Source organism: Hypanus sabinus, chromosome 2 (genome assembly GCF_030144855.1).
Source record: "Hypanus sabinus isolate sHypSab1 chromosome 2, sHypSab1.hap1, whole genome shotgun sequence".
NCBI lineage: Eukaryota > Metazoa > Chordata > Chondrichthyes > Myliobatiformes > Dasyatidae > Hypanus > Hypanus sabinus.
Window position 1 is genome coordinate 62,726,992 of NC_082707.1, and position 17,650 is coordinate 62,744,641.

At 42.8% G+C, this 17,650-nt stretch overlaps 1 protein-coding gene across 1 annotated transcript; it reads left to right on the top strand.

Annotated features, from left to right (window-relative positions):
- The first annotated feature begins 9,410 nt into the window (after positions 1-9,410).
- On the top strand, positions 9,411-10,415 carry LOC132404774 (ADP-ribosylation factor-like protein 14). The gene has a single exon (XM_059989250.1). The coding sequence runs from the start codon at positions 9,563-9,565 to the stop codon at positions 10,148-10,150; it is 588 nt and encodes a 195-aa protein (XP_059845233.1). The 5' UTR covers positions 9,411-9,562; the 3' UTR covers positions 10,151-10,415.
- Positions 10,416-17,650: the final 7,235 nt, after the last annotated feature.

Below are 17,650 nucleotides of genomic sequence, written 5' to 3' on the forward strand. Positions count from 1 at the left end.
CCTGTTTCCGTGCTATGGAATAGCTTCTTAATACAACAATTGTAATATTTGTTGAAGATACAGGGTAGCAGGTTCATAGGGATAAGGAGGATGTAATTTCTACAAAACATGATTAATATTAAAAGAAGGTGTAAGTAAGGTGTCAACCTATCAGGTATAAAATCTTTAAATTTCTGGCTCTCAACATCTTGGAGGATCTGTCCTGGGCTCAATATACTGATGCAATCAAAGGAAGGGATGCCACTTACAGAAATACAAAGTATTTTATTGTTTTAATTTACATTTGTATTTGAGAAAAGAACTTAAAATCATCATCCAGCTCTCCCTTTTTGCTTCAAATTGTTTCCAAAACCAAAAAGTCCACTGTGTAGTTACAGGGATGTGTTAATAAAATGTTTCAAAATCAAAGAATTACTGTATTTGGCTAAAATTGAATCATCTCCTATAAAATTAACTCAGTTCAGATATTCATCGTACTTTAATATTCCACTTTCTCTCATTGGCTCATCTAGTTTCTTTTTGAAATATCTAATCCCTTTGCATGCAGCAACAAGTTCTATATCCTGCTTCAACTGTTTGTTCCCAGGGAATGGATCAAGAATCACATGTTACACTTGACTTGAGGGCTGAAAATCAAAAGATAAACAACAGATGCTAGAAATGGAAGAGGCAGATGGAATGGATAATCCAAAAGGCATTTTAATAAATGTTTCAAAGCTTGGTCTCTTACTTCTCAGCTATAATTATCAAATTTTGCACATATTGCGTCTGTGGTTTGGCTCCTGATAGCTCTGGAGTGACAAGTACCAGAACAGGAAACAGGAGTCACAGAATCAGAGAGAAATACATTTTATTTAGCCCACTGAATTGTCACCATTTACGCTAATTCTACAGTAATCCTTTTTTTTATTCTCCTCTCATTCTCATTACTTCCAGCACTAGGAGTCATTTGCAGTGGCCAGTAACTTGCAAGAGCATGTCCTTGGAGAGTAGGCGGAATCCAGAGCACCAGAGGAAGAGCATGTTGTCACAGATAGGACACACAAACCTCCACCACAGGAAGAGGTCAAGGATGAATCGGGATCTCTAACACGGTTAGGCAGTGGCTCCACTAGCTACACCACTATGCCACCCTTAGGAAAAAAGAAGAATTTCCATAAGAGTTCCCTAATTGGTAACATTAGATTTGATTAATAATTCAGGTTTCCTATCATTTCTATCGAGGTTCAAAAATCAGAATATGATTTTTTTTTGTCTTTTAATCATTCTGCTTTTGCAAATGGAAACGAGATGGCGCTGTGATCCATGGTGTCATTCTGGGGGCTGTGTACTGTACTTCTAAATATTCCTCCTTTGAATTACTCACTGCAATCTGCAGCATGCAATTTTCCTTTAAGCAATGTTCTTTTAAATCAAGTTAATGATCTGCAGATCTCACAACTGGTCCGCTAGTCCTTGCCCACGCTCGTAGACTGGCCCCTGAAAAGCCAGCAACCATAAAAGCTGAGTTCGCCAATGTGGAAAGACTCTGCATGGTACGCCGGTGGAATAGCCCCTGGGCTTCACCCCTCCATGTGGTCCCCAAGTCCAATGGTGGTTGCCGCCCGTGTGGTAATTACCAATGTTTTAATGAGGCCACCACTCTCGATCTTTACTGGATCCCACTCATTTAAGATTTCAGCACATTTAGCCAGAAAGTTGATTTTCTTCAAAGTCGATCCAATTCGGGCTACCATCCGGTGTCTGTGCTCGGAGGACATTCCCAAAACAGCTGTGGTTGGCCTTTTTGAGTTTCTGCACATGCCATTTGGACTGAAAACTGAGCACAGACTTTCCATCGGCTGATGGACTCGGTATTAAGGACTTCGATTTTCTTTTCGGTTACTCGGATGACTTTACTTGTCGCCAGTGCATCCAAATCCAAACACGTAACTCAGGTCCGCACATTTTTCAAGCACTTTAGCCAAAGTGGGTTAATTATTAACTTTGCTAAATGCCGGTTTGGGTTGTTATCCTTTGACTTTCTCAGCCATCGCATCTCCACAGAAGGTGCGAAAATCCTCCTTTCAAAAATAGCTGCTATTATAGATTTCCCATCATCCCACACCACGATAAAACTGCAGGGGTTATTAGGTATGATAAATTTCTATCCACTGCTTCAATCCACAAGCTGCTGAACTGCTCCCCGTATAACGCGCTTAAAGTCAGTGCCAAGAAACAAGTGCTTGACTGGTCAGCAGATATGCCCAAACCATTTAATGATACTAAACAAGCTCTTTCTAATGCGACCCTACTGACGCACTCTCCCCAGTGCACCGATACCATTACTACTAATGCCTCAGACTATGCTGTGGGTGCTGTGCATGAAGTTATTTGGAGGCTTGTGGCAGCCGGCAGCTCCATTCAGAATCAGAATCAGACTTTAATCGCCAAGTACCTGTGCACATACAAGGAATTTACTTCCGGCAGATGTTGTCTCTCTGCTCAAAACAATAATAATGATAAATATAAATGAAAATATAGATTATACCTACAGGTAGTGCAATCCAAGTAATAGTTAGTTAACCGGCAGTTAACTGTTCAGCAAAGTGACCACAGTAGGGAAAAACTTCTCCAGTGCCTATTAGTCTTAGTCTGGAGGGATCTGAAGCGCCTACCAGACGGAAGCAGTTCAAACAGTCCATGCGCAGGATGGAAGGAGTCCTTTATGATGTTCCCCGCCCTCTTCTTCAACCTGGAAGAGTACAGGTCCACAATAGAGGGCAGGGAGGCTCCAATGATGCGCTCGGCAGTCCTCACTGTGCGCTGTAGTCTGGTTCTATCCTGCTTGGTGGCGGCTCCAAACCACACAGTGATGCCCGCCGAAAGGAAGTACAGCACGTTTGACTGTGAGCCTCTCTGTCACCATTTCAGTGTTCATTGACCACAAATCCCTTGTGCATGCAACGGGCCAGAATATCTTTGGTCTGCGTGGCAGCAACATCAACTGGCCTACATATCAGAGTTCACAATGGATATTCTTCTGGCTATCCATCCCATAGGATGATGATGGTTCCCTTCAGTCAGTTAATGGCGTTTGATATGTGTGTCCTGGAGTGGTTGTACAGGCCGATCCTTGACAAGCGTGCTTGGCAGGTGAGGCCTGGAGGGGCCCCAAGGGCAGAAGCTCTGTTGTGGCACTTCCTGTGCCTTTCCACTGTTGCCTCTATGAGCTTGTTCTCAGCAGCGTTCACACCTTTTCTGACAGTGTCCCTCCACTGTGAGCGATCTTGAGCCAGATCCTCCCATGTTGATGGGACAATGTCAGCTTTCTTGAGGCTCCTGGGCTGAACATCCTGTCGCTGGCCTCCTCGTTTTTGGGTACCACTGGACAGTTGGCCATACAAGATGTCCTTGGGCAGTCATCCGTCAGGCATTCTGACAACATGTCCTGCCCAGCGCAGTTGGGCTGACATCACCAAGGTCGAAACTGCTGGAATTCCAGCTCCAGAGAGGACCTTGGTATTAGAGACCTTGTCTCGCCAGGTGATCTTCATCAGAGAACGTAGATGACACTGCTGCAGTTGGTCAAGCTGGCGTAAGTGTCTCTGATATGGGCACCACGTCTCACATCCGTATGGTAAGGCTGATAAGACAACTGCCCTATATACCTTGCACTTGGTGGCCAACCTGATGTTCTGTGACCAAACTTGATCTTTCAGCTGACCAAAGGCAAAGCAGGCTTTTCTGGTTCTTGACTCAATCTCTCCATCCAGAGAAGCTGAGGATGTTATTACGCTGCCCAGGTAGAAAAACTTGTTGACAGCATTGAGACGAGTGTCATCAATGAGGACAGATGGTTCTTCGTAGCTTGAGCCAGGAGCTGGTTGGTACAGTACTTCCATCCTTTTTCAGGCTGACTGTCAGTCTGAAGCTTTTGGCTGCACTGACAAAGTGACTGGTGATCACAGTCACTTTGACCACACCAGCATGACATCCAACCAAGCCACAGATCCTGAGGTCCAGACTTGGAGAACAGCTGTCACAGGCCTGTGGTTATTAAGTTTGGGGAAGCCTGGGTTTCTCTCCTATGAGATGACTCAATCGGTCGCCCTCACCCCATCCTGCGTGTAAACTAGAGATGGACAGCTTTCAACTCCATACATGACATCTCACATCTGGACTGGAAGGCCTCACAGAAACTGGCTGCACTAAAGTTTGTTTGGCACAGCCTCAGAATGGACGTGCATGATTGGATTTCAGCCTATGTGAAGGGCCAGCAGGCAAAAATTAACCATCATGTTAAGGCACCATTGGCACCTTTTGAGGTCCTCAAGCAACGGTGTGATCATGTCAATGTGGACCTTGTTGGTCTCACAGTTTCACGCACCTCTTTACCGTCAGGTGGCAAGAGGTCAACCCTCTAGCATCGACGATGGCCGCTGATGTGGTTCAGGCGTTCATCAGCACCTGGCTTGTTTGGTTTGGCACCCCATCTGATATTTCCTCAGACTGCAGTTTCCAATTCATTTCAGACCTCTGGTCTGCAACGTCCCAGACTCTTGGCTTTAGGCTACATCACACCACAGTGCATCACCCACAGTCCAATGGCCTAAGCAAGCAGTTCCACCAATAAAGACCTCCCTGAGGGCTTTCCTGGCTCAATCATCTCCTGTGGGTCCTGCTGGGGCTTAGAACAGCTGCAAAAGAGGACCTGCAGTCGCCCGCAACTGAGTTGCCATACAGGGCAGTTGTTTCATGTGCAAGGTGATCTCATTCATGATGCCACAACTTGCCTGTTCAACTTTTCAACAGCATTCCACCTGCCTTAGTAAATCTGATTCCTTTTTACCTGTTCCTACCTCCCATCCTGGTGAAGAGCACTTTTGAGAACCTGTGGACCTACATTCTGCCTCGCTTGTTTTCGTCCACATGATGCACACCAACATCTACTTAGGCACCCTTATGATGGCCCATTCCACATTTTGGAATGGAGAGAAAACTTTTATCATAGATAAGAGGGGTAAACCTGGATGTATTTCAATAGATCGCCCAATACTAGCCCACCAAGAATTTGAATATTCCACTATTATGCCTCAACTGTCATGACATGACCATAAGCATATCAACACAACTCTGGATGAGCCAGAGGCCCTTGCGTTTCCTCCACCCATGGAACACAGGACCCAAGCCAGGTGGCTGATCTGAGCTCCAGACAGGCTCACAATGATGCATTTAGTGAATTCTGGGATGTCCTGTGTAGGGTAAAGTAATTGAGAGAAATGTACATAATTCACAATGGACGGCACTGAGTTGGTATTTTAGTTTAAGCGGCTGGTCTGACGTGATGATGTTATCACATAGAGATTTTTAGAGCACTTTTGTGCTTCGGTTTTGGAGATCGATAAATTGTGTTATAGGTTGCATTAAAAATAAAACATCTCACTTCATTTTATTTGTGAAAACCTACAGTGTGATCCCAATGAAGATGGCAGAAGTTGGGGAGAATGATGTGTTGAATGTGGAATCTTATGGGGAGGTAGGTGAAGACAAGAGGAACTCTATCCCTGTTAAGACAGCAGGAAGATGGGGTGAGCACAGATGTCCAGGAAATTGAGGAGATGTGGGCGAAGACAACGTTAATGATAGAGCGGAAACTCTGTTCTTTGATGTCCTGGAAAGAAAAACTTCATCCTGGGAACAAATGCAGTGTAGATGAAGAAACTGAGAAAAGAGAGTAATATTTTTACAAGAAACAAGGTCAGAAGAGGTAAAGTCAAGACAGCTGTGTGAATCAGTCAGTATAAATGGCATTTGTAGACTGTTGGCCTCCAGCAATGGAGTCAGAGAGATTGAAAAAGGGAAGAGAGGTGTCAGAAATGGACCCAGTAAACTTAAAGATAGGGTGGAAGTTGGAGGCAAGGTTGATGAAATTGATGAGCTCAGTATGGGTGCATGCAGCAGCACCAATGCCATCATCGATGTAATGGAGAAAGTGTTCGGGACCAGTACCAGAGAAGGCTTGGAACATGGACCTTTGCATATAGCCAACAAAAAGGCAGGCATAGCTGGGGCCCATGCAGGTGTCCATGGCTACCCTTGAGATTAGAGCAAGTGGGAGGAGCCAAAGGAGGAATTGGTGAGGATGAGGACCAGTTCCGCCAGACAGAGGAGGGTGCAGTGGAGAGGTACCAGTTGGATCTGTTATAGAGAAAGAAATGGAGAGCCTTTTTGATGGGGGACAGAAGTGTAAAGGGTTGGGACATCCACAGTGAAAGTGAGGTGATCAGGGTCAGCGAACTGAAAGTTGTTATTTAAGATGCTTATTTTCTGAATTCATTAATTACTTGGTTGAGGGGTCATGGTTCAACTAAAATTGCTTCACATTCAGTTGTTTTCTGATAGAATTTTTAGCATGCAAATATTTTGTTCATTATAGCTGTTTTCTTGAAGTTTTCCAAATATTTACAGTGAAATATGACATTTATCAATTTTCCAATGTTCACCTTTTCCTCACCATCATTCTCAACTCCTCCAATAACATTTTAATATCTAGTAGAAGATGCAGAAAAGTATTCTCCAATTAAGTGACTAAATGACTAATTTTTATCAATTAACTGAAAAGGGCATTGATTTTGCTCCATTGCTACAGATTCCTTCCCTCTTGCAACTTTCTGAGGGTAAACAGGACATAATATATTTGATCATAAAATTAACTTTCAATCATGTAGGTGTGCCATCAATGTCATTTTAATTCCCAATTCCACCCCAGCTCTTTTCATTCTAAATGTTAATAGCTCTATAACGTGGTAGTGTAGCGGTTAGCATAACAGTATTACAGCGTCAATGACCTGGGTTCATTTCTGCCATCGTATGCAAGTGGCAGACTCCCCATAACCAAATGGATTTCCTCCTGGTGCTCTGGATTCCTCCTGTATTGCAAAGACATACAGGTGTCACACAGGTATAACTGGGCAGTGCAGGCTCATTGGGCTGGAAGGTACTGTTAACATGCTGTATCTCTAAGTAAAAATAAATATATATTTTGAGTATTCCAGATCACTTCTAGCTACTTTCCCACAGTCTAGCCTCTGTAAACCCCTGTGGGGCGCCAACACTTTACAATACCAACGACCTGGGTTCATTTCCCACCGTTGCCTGTAAAGAGTCTGTACTTCCTCCCCATGAGTGTGTGCATGGCTTTCCTCTGGGTGCTCCGGTTTCCTCCCACAGTCCAAAGGTATACCCGTTGGTTGGTTAATTGGTCATTGTAAATTGTCCCATGATTAGCCTAAGATTAAATTGGGGGATTGCTGTGCGATATGACTCAAAGGACCAGAAGGGTTGACTCTGTACTGTATCTGAATAAATAAATAAACCACTGGCATCCATAAAATCTGCTGTCCTTATCCTAATGTACACACTCATTCACCATCCCTTCTGTGCTCATTGACATATACCGATACTCAGTTGACCTATACCAATATTACAATTTTACAATTATCATTCAAGTTACATAAATTCATCCAAAACCTCACTCCTTCGCACCAAAGGTGTTTTTAGAAATTTGTTTTTTGAGGATATTGTGTTGATACTGCAAATTGCTTGCTGAGTTGTTTAAGAATCAACCATGTCAGCTGTTTTGTCGGTTCACATAGAGCAAAACAGATAAGGTACTCCAATTCGTCCTGTGAAGAAATGACAACAATCTGATAGAGCTGTGGTCATCATGACTAATGATTAATTTATTTTTATTTCAGAAATGAAGGTAAAGTCCACAACAATGAGATTTGAAATTGAATTTCCTTGAACTATCTGTCCACACCTCTTGATTACTAATCCAATAATTTATCCTGTACTCCCGCTGTACAAAGATATTTTGAGAAATGTCTTCAGTTCTGCAATTCTGGCTTCTTGAAAATATATGCTTGTAACCACTCCACCAAAGGATAACATAATCCAAGTAACTAACTCTGGAATTCCTTCCCTTAGTATCAGCTTATTAATTCTCTTCCCAGATTTAAGATGCTCCCTTGAAAAGTTAACACAAACAAAGCTTTTTGATATGTATCCTAAAATCTCCATATTAGCCTGGTGAGTTTGATTTCATTCCAGTAAAAAATGTTGGGATGGTTTGCTGAGGCTGCCACGTGAACTGTGTCCCATTTCTTTTTTTCCCTCTCCCTCCCTCCCTTATGAATTGAATTTGTATTTTGTTATTTCTTTGCCTTCTGCTTCATCCATTCCTGTGGCAGTCAGTTTCTTGCCATTATTAATCTGTGTAAACAAATTCATTTTGACTTTCTCATTAAGCTTTTAATGACTCCTGTACTTTGATCTGGAGTCACCAAATGTAACTTTTGCCTTCCCTATGAGTGACAGCAATTATGAAATTGGGAGCTTAAAGATTCTCTTCTGAAACATATAGGTTTTCAATCATATTAGTGTATATTTATCATTCACACAATGGGCAGCTAAATGTAACTATTATAGTTGGTAATATGACTTGTTTTTTTATTTTGTTCAGAGGGAAACCAGCAATAAAAGAGCACTAACATAATTCTAAATAAAAACAGAATTTTTTGAAAACCTCTACAGTTCAAGCAGCATCTGAGGAGGCAGAATGGTTGTCAACATTTTGGGTCGAGGCCATGTATAAGGGCCGAACAGTAGAGAGGGGAGATAGACAATATTAAGATGTAAGAGGGAGGGGTAAGCAGGGCTGGCTGGCAATAGGTGGAAACAGGTGAGAGGACTGGTGATTGGTAGATGGTTAGGTGGGAAGAGATTGAAAAAGGAGACACTGGCTGGTGGGCAATATACAGAACTGAGGTAAAAATTTTAATAGTCCTCACCAATCATCCTATCAGCTTCCATTTCCAATATATGCTCCTTTGTCATCCTTCTCCTTCCACCCCTTCCAGTCCTGACACTTTTGCTTTCTACCATAGGAGTTGCAACACCTGTCCATACATTGACTCCCTCCTCACCATCTTGCAACCTAAACAGCTCAGAGGGGGTTTTGCATCTTTGAGATTTTTTTCCCCCAGAATGTTACGGCGGTTAGGTCATTAGGGACACTTAAAGTATGCATTTTAAAAAATAAATTAAGGCAATTAAAGCAATTGGAAACTGCCATAAAAGAGGAGTTGAGTCCTGAGGTAGATCAGCCATGATAGTATTTAATGATGAATCAGTTTGAGGAGCCGAGTGGCCTGGTTCCCTTTCCTAATTTTTTTTATTTTTGCTGGAAGGTACTTTTTCCAAGCGAGTTATCAAGCCTGTAAATTAAGCAACTCTTAATGTGGCCTCTGAGTCACCTACGTGGACTTTCCCCGTGTTCCACATACTTGCTCCAAGCAGCCTTCTGCTTACAGGTATCAATATCAGCGCCCAAACCAAACATTGTGTTATCTTTGACAGTATTTGAATGGGAGGCATTGTATGAATAGCCGCAAGTGTTTGCTTTTTTATGAGCTTGTCTCTCAGCCGGGGTGCGGAAACTGGTTTGTTCATTTTCAGTCCGAGGCTCCGGAGGTAACTTGTCGAGCAATACAGCATAAGAGCACATCTCCGAGTCCAGATGGGTTTGTCGACTTCCAGAGAACTGAAAACGAAACACGTTCGCATCTTAATGCTGGGTCTGGATGGAGCAGGGAAATCCACCTTGTTGTACAAACTGAAGTTCAGTAATACTGAATTTGTCACTGCCTCCACCGTAGGATTCAATGTGGAAATGCTGCAGCGCGGTAAAAGCATTGCCCTGACGGTTTGGGATGTTGGCGGCCAGTCCAAGATGCGGCAGCTCTGGCCGTTCTATTTTCAAGATACTGATGCGCTAATGTTTGTGGTGGACTGTGCGGACACGCAGCGCATGGAGGCTTCCCGGATAGAATTTGAACGGGTGCTGAAACACAAGTGTCTGAAAGGGATCCCAGTGGTGATAATAGCAAACAAGCAGGACCTTAAGGGTGCTTTCTCCGCGGAGCAAATCACCAGGAGCTTTCACCTAAAGAGATCCTGCTCAGACCGTGACTGGTACGTCCAGCCCTGCTGTGCAAAGACAGGCGAAGGGTCAAGCATGGCCTTTGATATTTTAATATCGCTCGTCAAAAAGAAAATGCCCTCTAAAGACGAAGGATCGCACACTAAAATTCAAGAAGACAGATGAATGGAAGAATACCGATTTCGCGGAATTTATCCTCCTCGCCGGTATACGTTGGTATGAAGGAACAGAAACTGTTTGATGAATTGATATTGACGTATTGACATTCTCGGTCGAATTTTAAATCCGTTTGTCACAGTTTTGCCTGTGTAACTTCTGTTATTTTGATCCGAATAAATATAGAAATAGTGTAATAATCTGGCTTTGGAAGGTACCATACTATATGAAAATGATGTAATATGTATCGGAATCACTGACTCTACCTAAATCTCATCGCCCCTCAACCCGAGGTCAGCCCTAAATTATAGACACTTCCCTATTCCCGTCCTTTTTAACGCTCTGCATAGAACTTGCTTATCTAATATCCTAACGTGCCCGATTGTTGAATTTTGTGGGGATTGTTTACTGCTTTAAAGCTGCGATATAAATGCGTTGATGTGATAAGCACAGATGTGTATGTTCAGAGCGGCCAGTTTGTAACTTCTGAGCCTCAAAACGCATTGTTAGGAGTTGGTTTAATCATCTAAAAACTCATTCATTCTGAAACTGGAAATGTACCCTGGAAAGTTACTGTATAATCTTTAACATCGGCAGCTCAGCGCAAGTTGGCCAGCTCTCAATGAGAAATTAAATATTATTAATTATTCGAATACCCTTTAGAAGCTAACACACCCATGCCTATAATAATGTGCATTTGTTTAATGCCTAAATATCGTAAACGTTCCCAACGAAATTCAGGCACGCTGCCACGTCAAATTGGAAATGGCACTTTCAATTGTGTTCCAGTGACTTGCTTCAAACCCACTTATGTAATCAATATTTGTTCATGGTGGCAAATAAACTAAAACTTATTTACATCAATGCAAAAAAAGTAATACAGTTACAATCCCATTGAGCATTATAATATGTTATGTTTACTCGTTTATAATTTGGCAAAGGAATAACAACATTCATTTTAATACCTAGGTTACAACAAACTGTTAAAATGGCATTTTATTACTTTGCCACACTTGTCTTGTTAAGGAAAGTTTTGTCAGTGAATAGTCTATAGAACTAACAAGTATGCATATAAATTGGTAGCGTGGTCATTCCAGATTATTTCTGGATCTCTGCAGAGAAAATATCAGGGTAAAAGACCTGAAGGGTTTCGGCCCGAAATGTCGACTGTACTCTTTTCCATAGGTGCCGCCTGACCTGCAGAGTTCCTCCAGCGTTTTGTGCGTGTTGCTTGGATTTCCAGCAACTGTAGGTTTTCTCTTGTTTATGATCCATACTGATCCCTCAGATTCTTGCATGTTTCATTCAAATCACTTCTTACTCATCTAAACTGCTGAGAGAATGGCTTCATTCTATTTGATCTTCTTTCAGAGTTCATCTCCTGAATCAGTCCTTAGCGCAGTTATGTGTTGTGCTTCAGCCACTAAGTTCCGCAGGGATCGCTCCCTACGCGACACCCTCGTCCATTCGTCCCTACCCACTGATCTCCCTCCTGGCACTTATCCTTGCAAACGGAACAAGTGCTACACCTGCCCCTACACCTCCTCCCTCACTACCAGTAACAGCCCCAGAAAGTCCTTCCATGAGAGGTGACACTTCATCTGTGAGTCTGCTGGGGCCATTTATTGTATCCGGTGCTCCCGGTGTGACCTCTTGTATATCAGTGAGACCCGACGTAGATTTAGGAGACCATCTTACCGAGTAGTTAAGCTCCTTCCGCCAGAAAAGGCGGGATACCCAAGAGGCCACCCTTTTTAATCCCATTTCGCATTCTCATTTCGACATGTCAGGACATTTTCACTACTGTCGCGATTATGCCAGGCTCAGATTAGAGGAGCAACACCTTATATTTCGTCTGGGTAGCCTCCAACCTGATAGCATGAACATCAACTTCTCAAACTTCAGGTAATGTCCCCCCCCCTCACCATTCCCCATTCAGACTTTCCTCTCTTCACTTTATGTCCTTACTTGCCCATCACCTCCCTGTGGTGCTCCTCCCCCATGACTTTCTGTCCTCTCCTATCGGATTCCCCTTCTCCTGCTCTGTACCTCCTTCACCAAACAACTTCCCACTTTTTAACCCCCCCTCCTTCACCTATCAGGTGTGGTTCTTCCTCCCCTCCCCCCACTTCCTTACTCTGACTCATCATCTTCTTTTCTCTGGTCCTGATGAAGGGTCTCTGCCCTAAATGTTGACTATACTCTTTTCCATAGATGCTGCCTGGCCTGTTGGTTCCTCCAGCGTTTTGTGTGTGTTGCAGTGCTTCAGGGTGGTATCACCAAGGACCTGTGCAAATGCACCAGAAATTTTCACGCTTGTACTCGGTACAACAAGGACAACTTTCCCTTTCTTTCATAATTATTTGCTGTACCTACATGTCAACTCGGTTCCTTATGCAAGGAACTCCCAGACCTCTTCTGAATGCCAATATTTATTAGACTCAGGAAAACAAATATGATTGTAGATGCTGGAGTTTAACAAGAACTGAACCAGCCATGTAGCATCTGCAGACAGAGAAACCTATCAACATGTCTGGTCAGCAACACTTCCTCAGAACTTGGATAGTCTCAATTTTTCAATAATATTCTTCTTCTCCAATTTTTCCACCAAAGCAGATAATCTTACATTTATCCAATATATCAGCACACCATTGTCCATTCATTTAATAGGTCTTAGTAGACTTGTTCTCATAACTAAATTTTCCTCCTAGGTTTTGTGAGCAAACTCAGTTACATAGTATCCAAGCTTGCTTACACACTTAGTTCTTTACATCTAAGTTACTATTTTATGTCATAAATAGCTGAGGATGGCAGGATTTATTCCCAAACTACTTCTCCAGTTAGTTTCTCAACCTGAAAATTATCTTTTCTAATCCATTAGGAACTTTTCAGAATCTATGATGTTTTGAAGAATGAAAATCAGTGGATACATGTTTTACAGATTTGGACACTGATCCCCAAGTCACCACCAACAGTACTACATTCCCTCATCTCAAACCCTCCTTTTCATCTAACCACTGCCAATATCCGTTCCAGTCCACCATGCTTTTTTAATGCTAATGTGAGTATCTTTTAACCTACTACATTCACATACAACATATATCTGCAGTCCACATCCATTCTGTAAGAGTTTTCACCCTGGAGCAAACAACACAATAGCATATGTGTCTTAAAAGGGTGATCATACTGATAGACTCAGCTTTTTCTTTTTGGGTACCAAAGCTTTAATGTTCCAAACTGACCACCTAACATTTCAGGATTAGGCTTCTAGAGCAGTTTCTAGAATTGTTTACATGGTCGGCACAACATTGTATGCTGAATGGCCTATAATGTGCTGTAGATTTCTATGTTCTAAAATTTTAATTTATGACATATTCAGCATGGACTAGAAGGGCCGAGATGGCCTGTTTCTGTGCTGTAATTGTTATATGGTTATATGATAATCTTCTAACCTACAAATTCACAAATGCATAGCACTACTTGCATTTAGTGAAACCTGCTGTTGGACAGCTTGCAGACATTGAATGATCAATACCTGTTCAGATCATACACCATACCAGACCATTCAGATTTGCATTATTCAGTGATCCAGTGGAAACACAATGCCCATCACTTGCTTTTCATCTCCAAAACCTTTTTAATCAGCAGCAATAGATTAACAGCAATAAATTTCATTTGTTCTGTGAGATGTTAAGTATTCTACAGAATGGTGTGACATCTCTGCTGGGATTTTGCATGGAGAAGCAAGAGGATTATTCCAATTGATCCTTGTAGTGTCAACACAGATCAGGTTGCTTTTGTTTTGTGTTACAATGTACAGTGGTAATATTGGAACCCAAAGGCAGAGGAAAGAGACTCTGTTGTAGAGGTGGGGATCAGAGTTTATTCCTAATAATTCCAAAAGAACATCAGTGGGTTGGCCAAGCAACACCACAACATTCTTAAAACTAGGACCCTACAATTAAGCATCTGTTTAAATCACACAAGTAGCATGGAATCCCGAAGCCTATCAAAATAATCTTAACAAGCGTAAACAGAAGGCACTAGGAGACTGCATTGCAAAGAGCATGCCACACAAGAGAAACACAAGGAACTCTGAACAATTAATGCCTGTCGTTAAACAACAATTAACCAATTCAGGTGCTCTAAAAATCTCAGCTCTCACACCCTCTGGTGCACTGCACAAGTCCAAGGAACTCATTGAGGTTTTGTTAGCCATTCTTTGGAAGAAAAGTTGCTTAAAAGGTTTCACATCAAGTATTTTAAATGAATGCCTGAACTTCAAAAACAAAATCTTGCCAGACATATTACCTATGTAATTTATGTCTGACCACTCAGACCCATTCCTTCTGAACATTACTCCTCCACCCAGGCCAAAGTCCTGATATATGCATCCAGCCGCTCTGACTATGACACCCTACCACTCCTTGTATCCATTTGGGTAAACACAGATTTCACAAATCACTATCCAAAATTTTGAGACACAGAATAAAATTCTCTTACAGGTTATGTGGAAAAGAAAGATGATGCGGCTTTACATCAAGTTGTGGTTTTCTTGGAATGCAACTGCCCCATAGTGCGAGGGTGCCTGAGCATGGTATATTTTGACCAAGGAGGAGTCCTGGGTAAATTCTAGGTCTGTTTTCTCATATAAACAGAATTTCCATCAATTCTCAAAGTAAATGCCCGAACCTAACCTTCAAACCTGCAAGCTTATTCATTCTCTGCAAGATTTGGTGTCCGGATTTTATCTGTTAAACACCATTAAGCAGATTGTACATATTTAGTGACCCTTAACTTGCATAGTATTATAGAATATACAGCATGGAAACAGGCCATTCTGCCCAATTTGCCAATGACAACCAAATGACATCCTCTCATATTAATCCCATCTCAGAGCACTTGGTCCATAACCTTCTATGGCTAGATACATAGATTCGTGAAAACAGACCTCTCAGACCAATATGTCTATGCTGACTGAGACGTCTGTCTGTCTATACTAAATCCATTTGACTGCATGGCCCATATCCCTCTAAATTTTTCCTATCCTTGTACCTCTCCAAAGGTCTTTTAAGTGTTTGTAATTGTACTTGCCTCCATTATATCCTCTGAGAGCTCATTCCATATATTCACTATTCTTTGTGTGAAAAACATGCCCCTCAGCTTCCCTATTAAATTTTTCCCCTCTCAGGTTAAACTGATGTCCTCTAGTTTTAGACTCCCCCAGTCCTGTGAAGAAGACTGTGACTATCTACTCTAACTATTCCCTCATGATTTTATAAACTTCTGTAAGATCACCCCTCAGCCTCCTACACTTCTGGGAAGATAATCCCAGTCTATGCAGACTCTTTATAATTTAAACCCTCCATCCAGGCAGCATTCCTGGGATTCTTTTCTGCAGTCTTTTTAGTTTAATCACATTCTTGCAATAGTATAGTGTTACGAAATCCCGTAACTGGAGAACTTACCAGCAAAGATAGAGAGGTCCGTGGAAGTCTGATGTCACTATTTTCAAACTTTTTTATTGATAAAGGGACACAAAAGTAGGGTTAATACATACATTCAGATAGTGCACATCGTCAACACTCAATCTAAAGCGCGGGTATAGTAATAATCATCATTAAGAAGTGAGCTCTACGGTTGTCTAGGGGTTAATAGATTGTCATTGGAAATATAAAAGTCACTCAGTAGTCTGCAGGCCTCAGCCCTTTGAAAATTGCTGGGTTTCACGTGGGGCGACCGAGAGAGAGATTGGAGAGAAGAGAAAGAACTTGCCGAGTCTTGATGAGGCTTTCGTGAAATCCGGGGGGGGGGGGGGGAGGAGCGTTGGTTTCCTCTCCCCGATGTTAGTTAAAAGCGGTTTTCTGTGATTCCAGCCACAAATTCCAATCCCGGAATCTAACGCACGTGGCTTCCTTCAGAATGGCTTCCCGCTGCTGTGGGATCACTCTCGTGTCTTCTGGGTGCGTCTGAGGGGCTGTCCCCCTGAGACTCTCCTTTATACTTCCTCACGGGGTCGCAGGTGTCAATCAGGTTGGGATGATGCAATCTCTCTCTCAACCAGCCCACCTTGCCCAAGGGCTTTTCACGTGGTCTCCATAAGACAATAGTCGTTGTCATCTTGTTCTGCATTCTGGGTGGGACGTGCAATTTGGCACGTCTCTCCTACTGGGTCTACTGACCCCCCCCCCCCCTTTCGACGGGTGCTTTTGCGATTCTCACAAAGGAGGGGGCTGGGATTATAACAATTGTGAGTGGAAATCCACACAATACTCTAAGTCGGGGGTCGGCAACCCGCGGCTCCGGAGCCGCATGTGGCTCTTTTACGTCTGTGCTGCGGCTCCCTGTTGCTTTGGGAAATAATTGGTTGTGGCGACCCTTTTCCTGGCACATCCGAACCGACTCACAATTAGATAGCCTACGGGGGTTTGCGAGCACAGAGCTTTGGAGCCTCTGCGCCATGGGGGGCAGGTTGAGGGAGGCTTAAAAGTGAGGCTGAAGATTTCGAATAAAGTTTTTTCCTTCGACTGCAGTTACCGACTCCGTGTCGTAATTTTAGCGCTGCGTGTAGCACACCGCTACATGGTCAGTATTTAATTAAAATGTATTTTATGTTAGTTTGTTAGTTTTTGAAATGTAAATCTAAATTTGAAGATTATGGTGATCTTGTACAATCTAAATAAGACTTTGTGGCGACCCATTTCCTGACACATCCGAACCGGCTCACAATTAGCCAGCGTTCAGGCTAAGGGAGATAGCCTACGGGGGTTTGTGAGTACGTGTCTTTTGCAGCATCCGCGCCCATGGGGGGCGGGTTGAGGGAGGCTTAAAAGCAAGGCTGTTTAGTTCGAATAAAGCTATCTTTGACTGCAGTTTACTGACTGCGTGTAGCAACCGCTACAACGTGTTTTTATCGCTGGCTGTCCAGAGGGGAGGTGCTGAAACGCTTTGTCGCGTGTCTGGAAGAAGTGAAAACTTTCCTGGGCAGCAAAGGGCTCACCTTTCCTGAGCTGGAACAGCCAGAGTGGCTGGAAAAGCTACACTTCATGGTAGACATAACAGCGCACCTGAACACGCTGAACACAGCTCTTCAACGGGGTAAGGACGTACAGCCCTGCACATGTTGGAGGATGTTTTGGCATTCGAGCGCAAGTTGACGTTGCTTGCCAGAGATTTACAGAAAGGCACATTGTCTCACTTCCCCAATTTGAGAGAGTTCAAAAAAGGTCACGACATGATAAATTCGGAGTATTTACATTGGGCAATCATCGCAATGCAAACATCGTTTGGGAAACGCTTCTGTGAGTTCAGAGAGGAAAAAAACACATTATCCTTCCTGGTCACTCCCCTAAGCATCGATCCATCCCTACTGAATACGACTGCATTGTCAGGTGTGAGTCAACCTGAACAAGGATGATAAATATTTTAATTGCCTATTATTTTACGTATATTCATATGCTTTCATTGTTCAGTGAAATAGTCCTTTTATTTTTCAGGTTGACAGCTGGC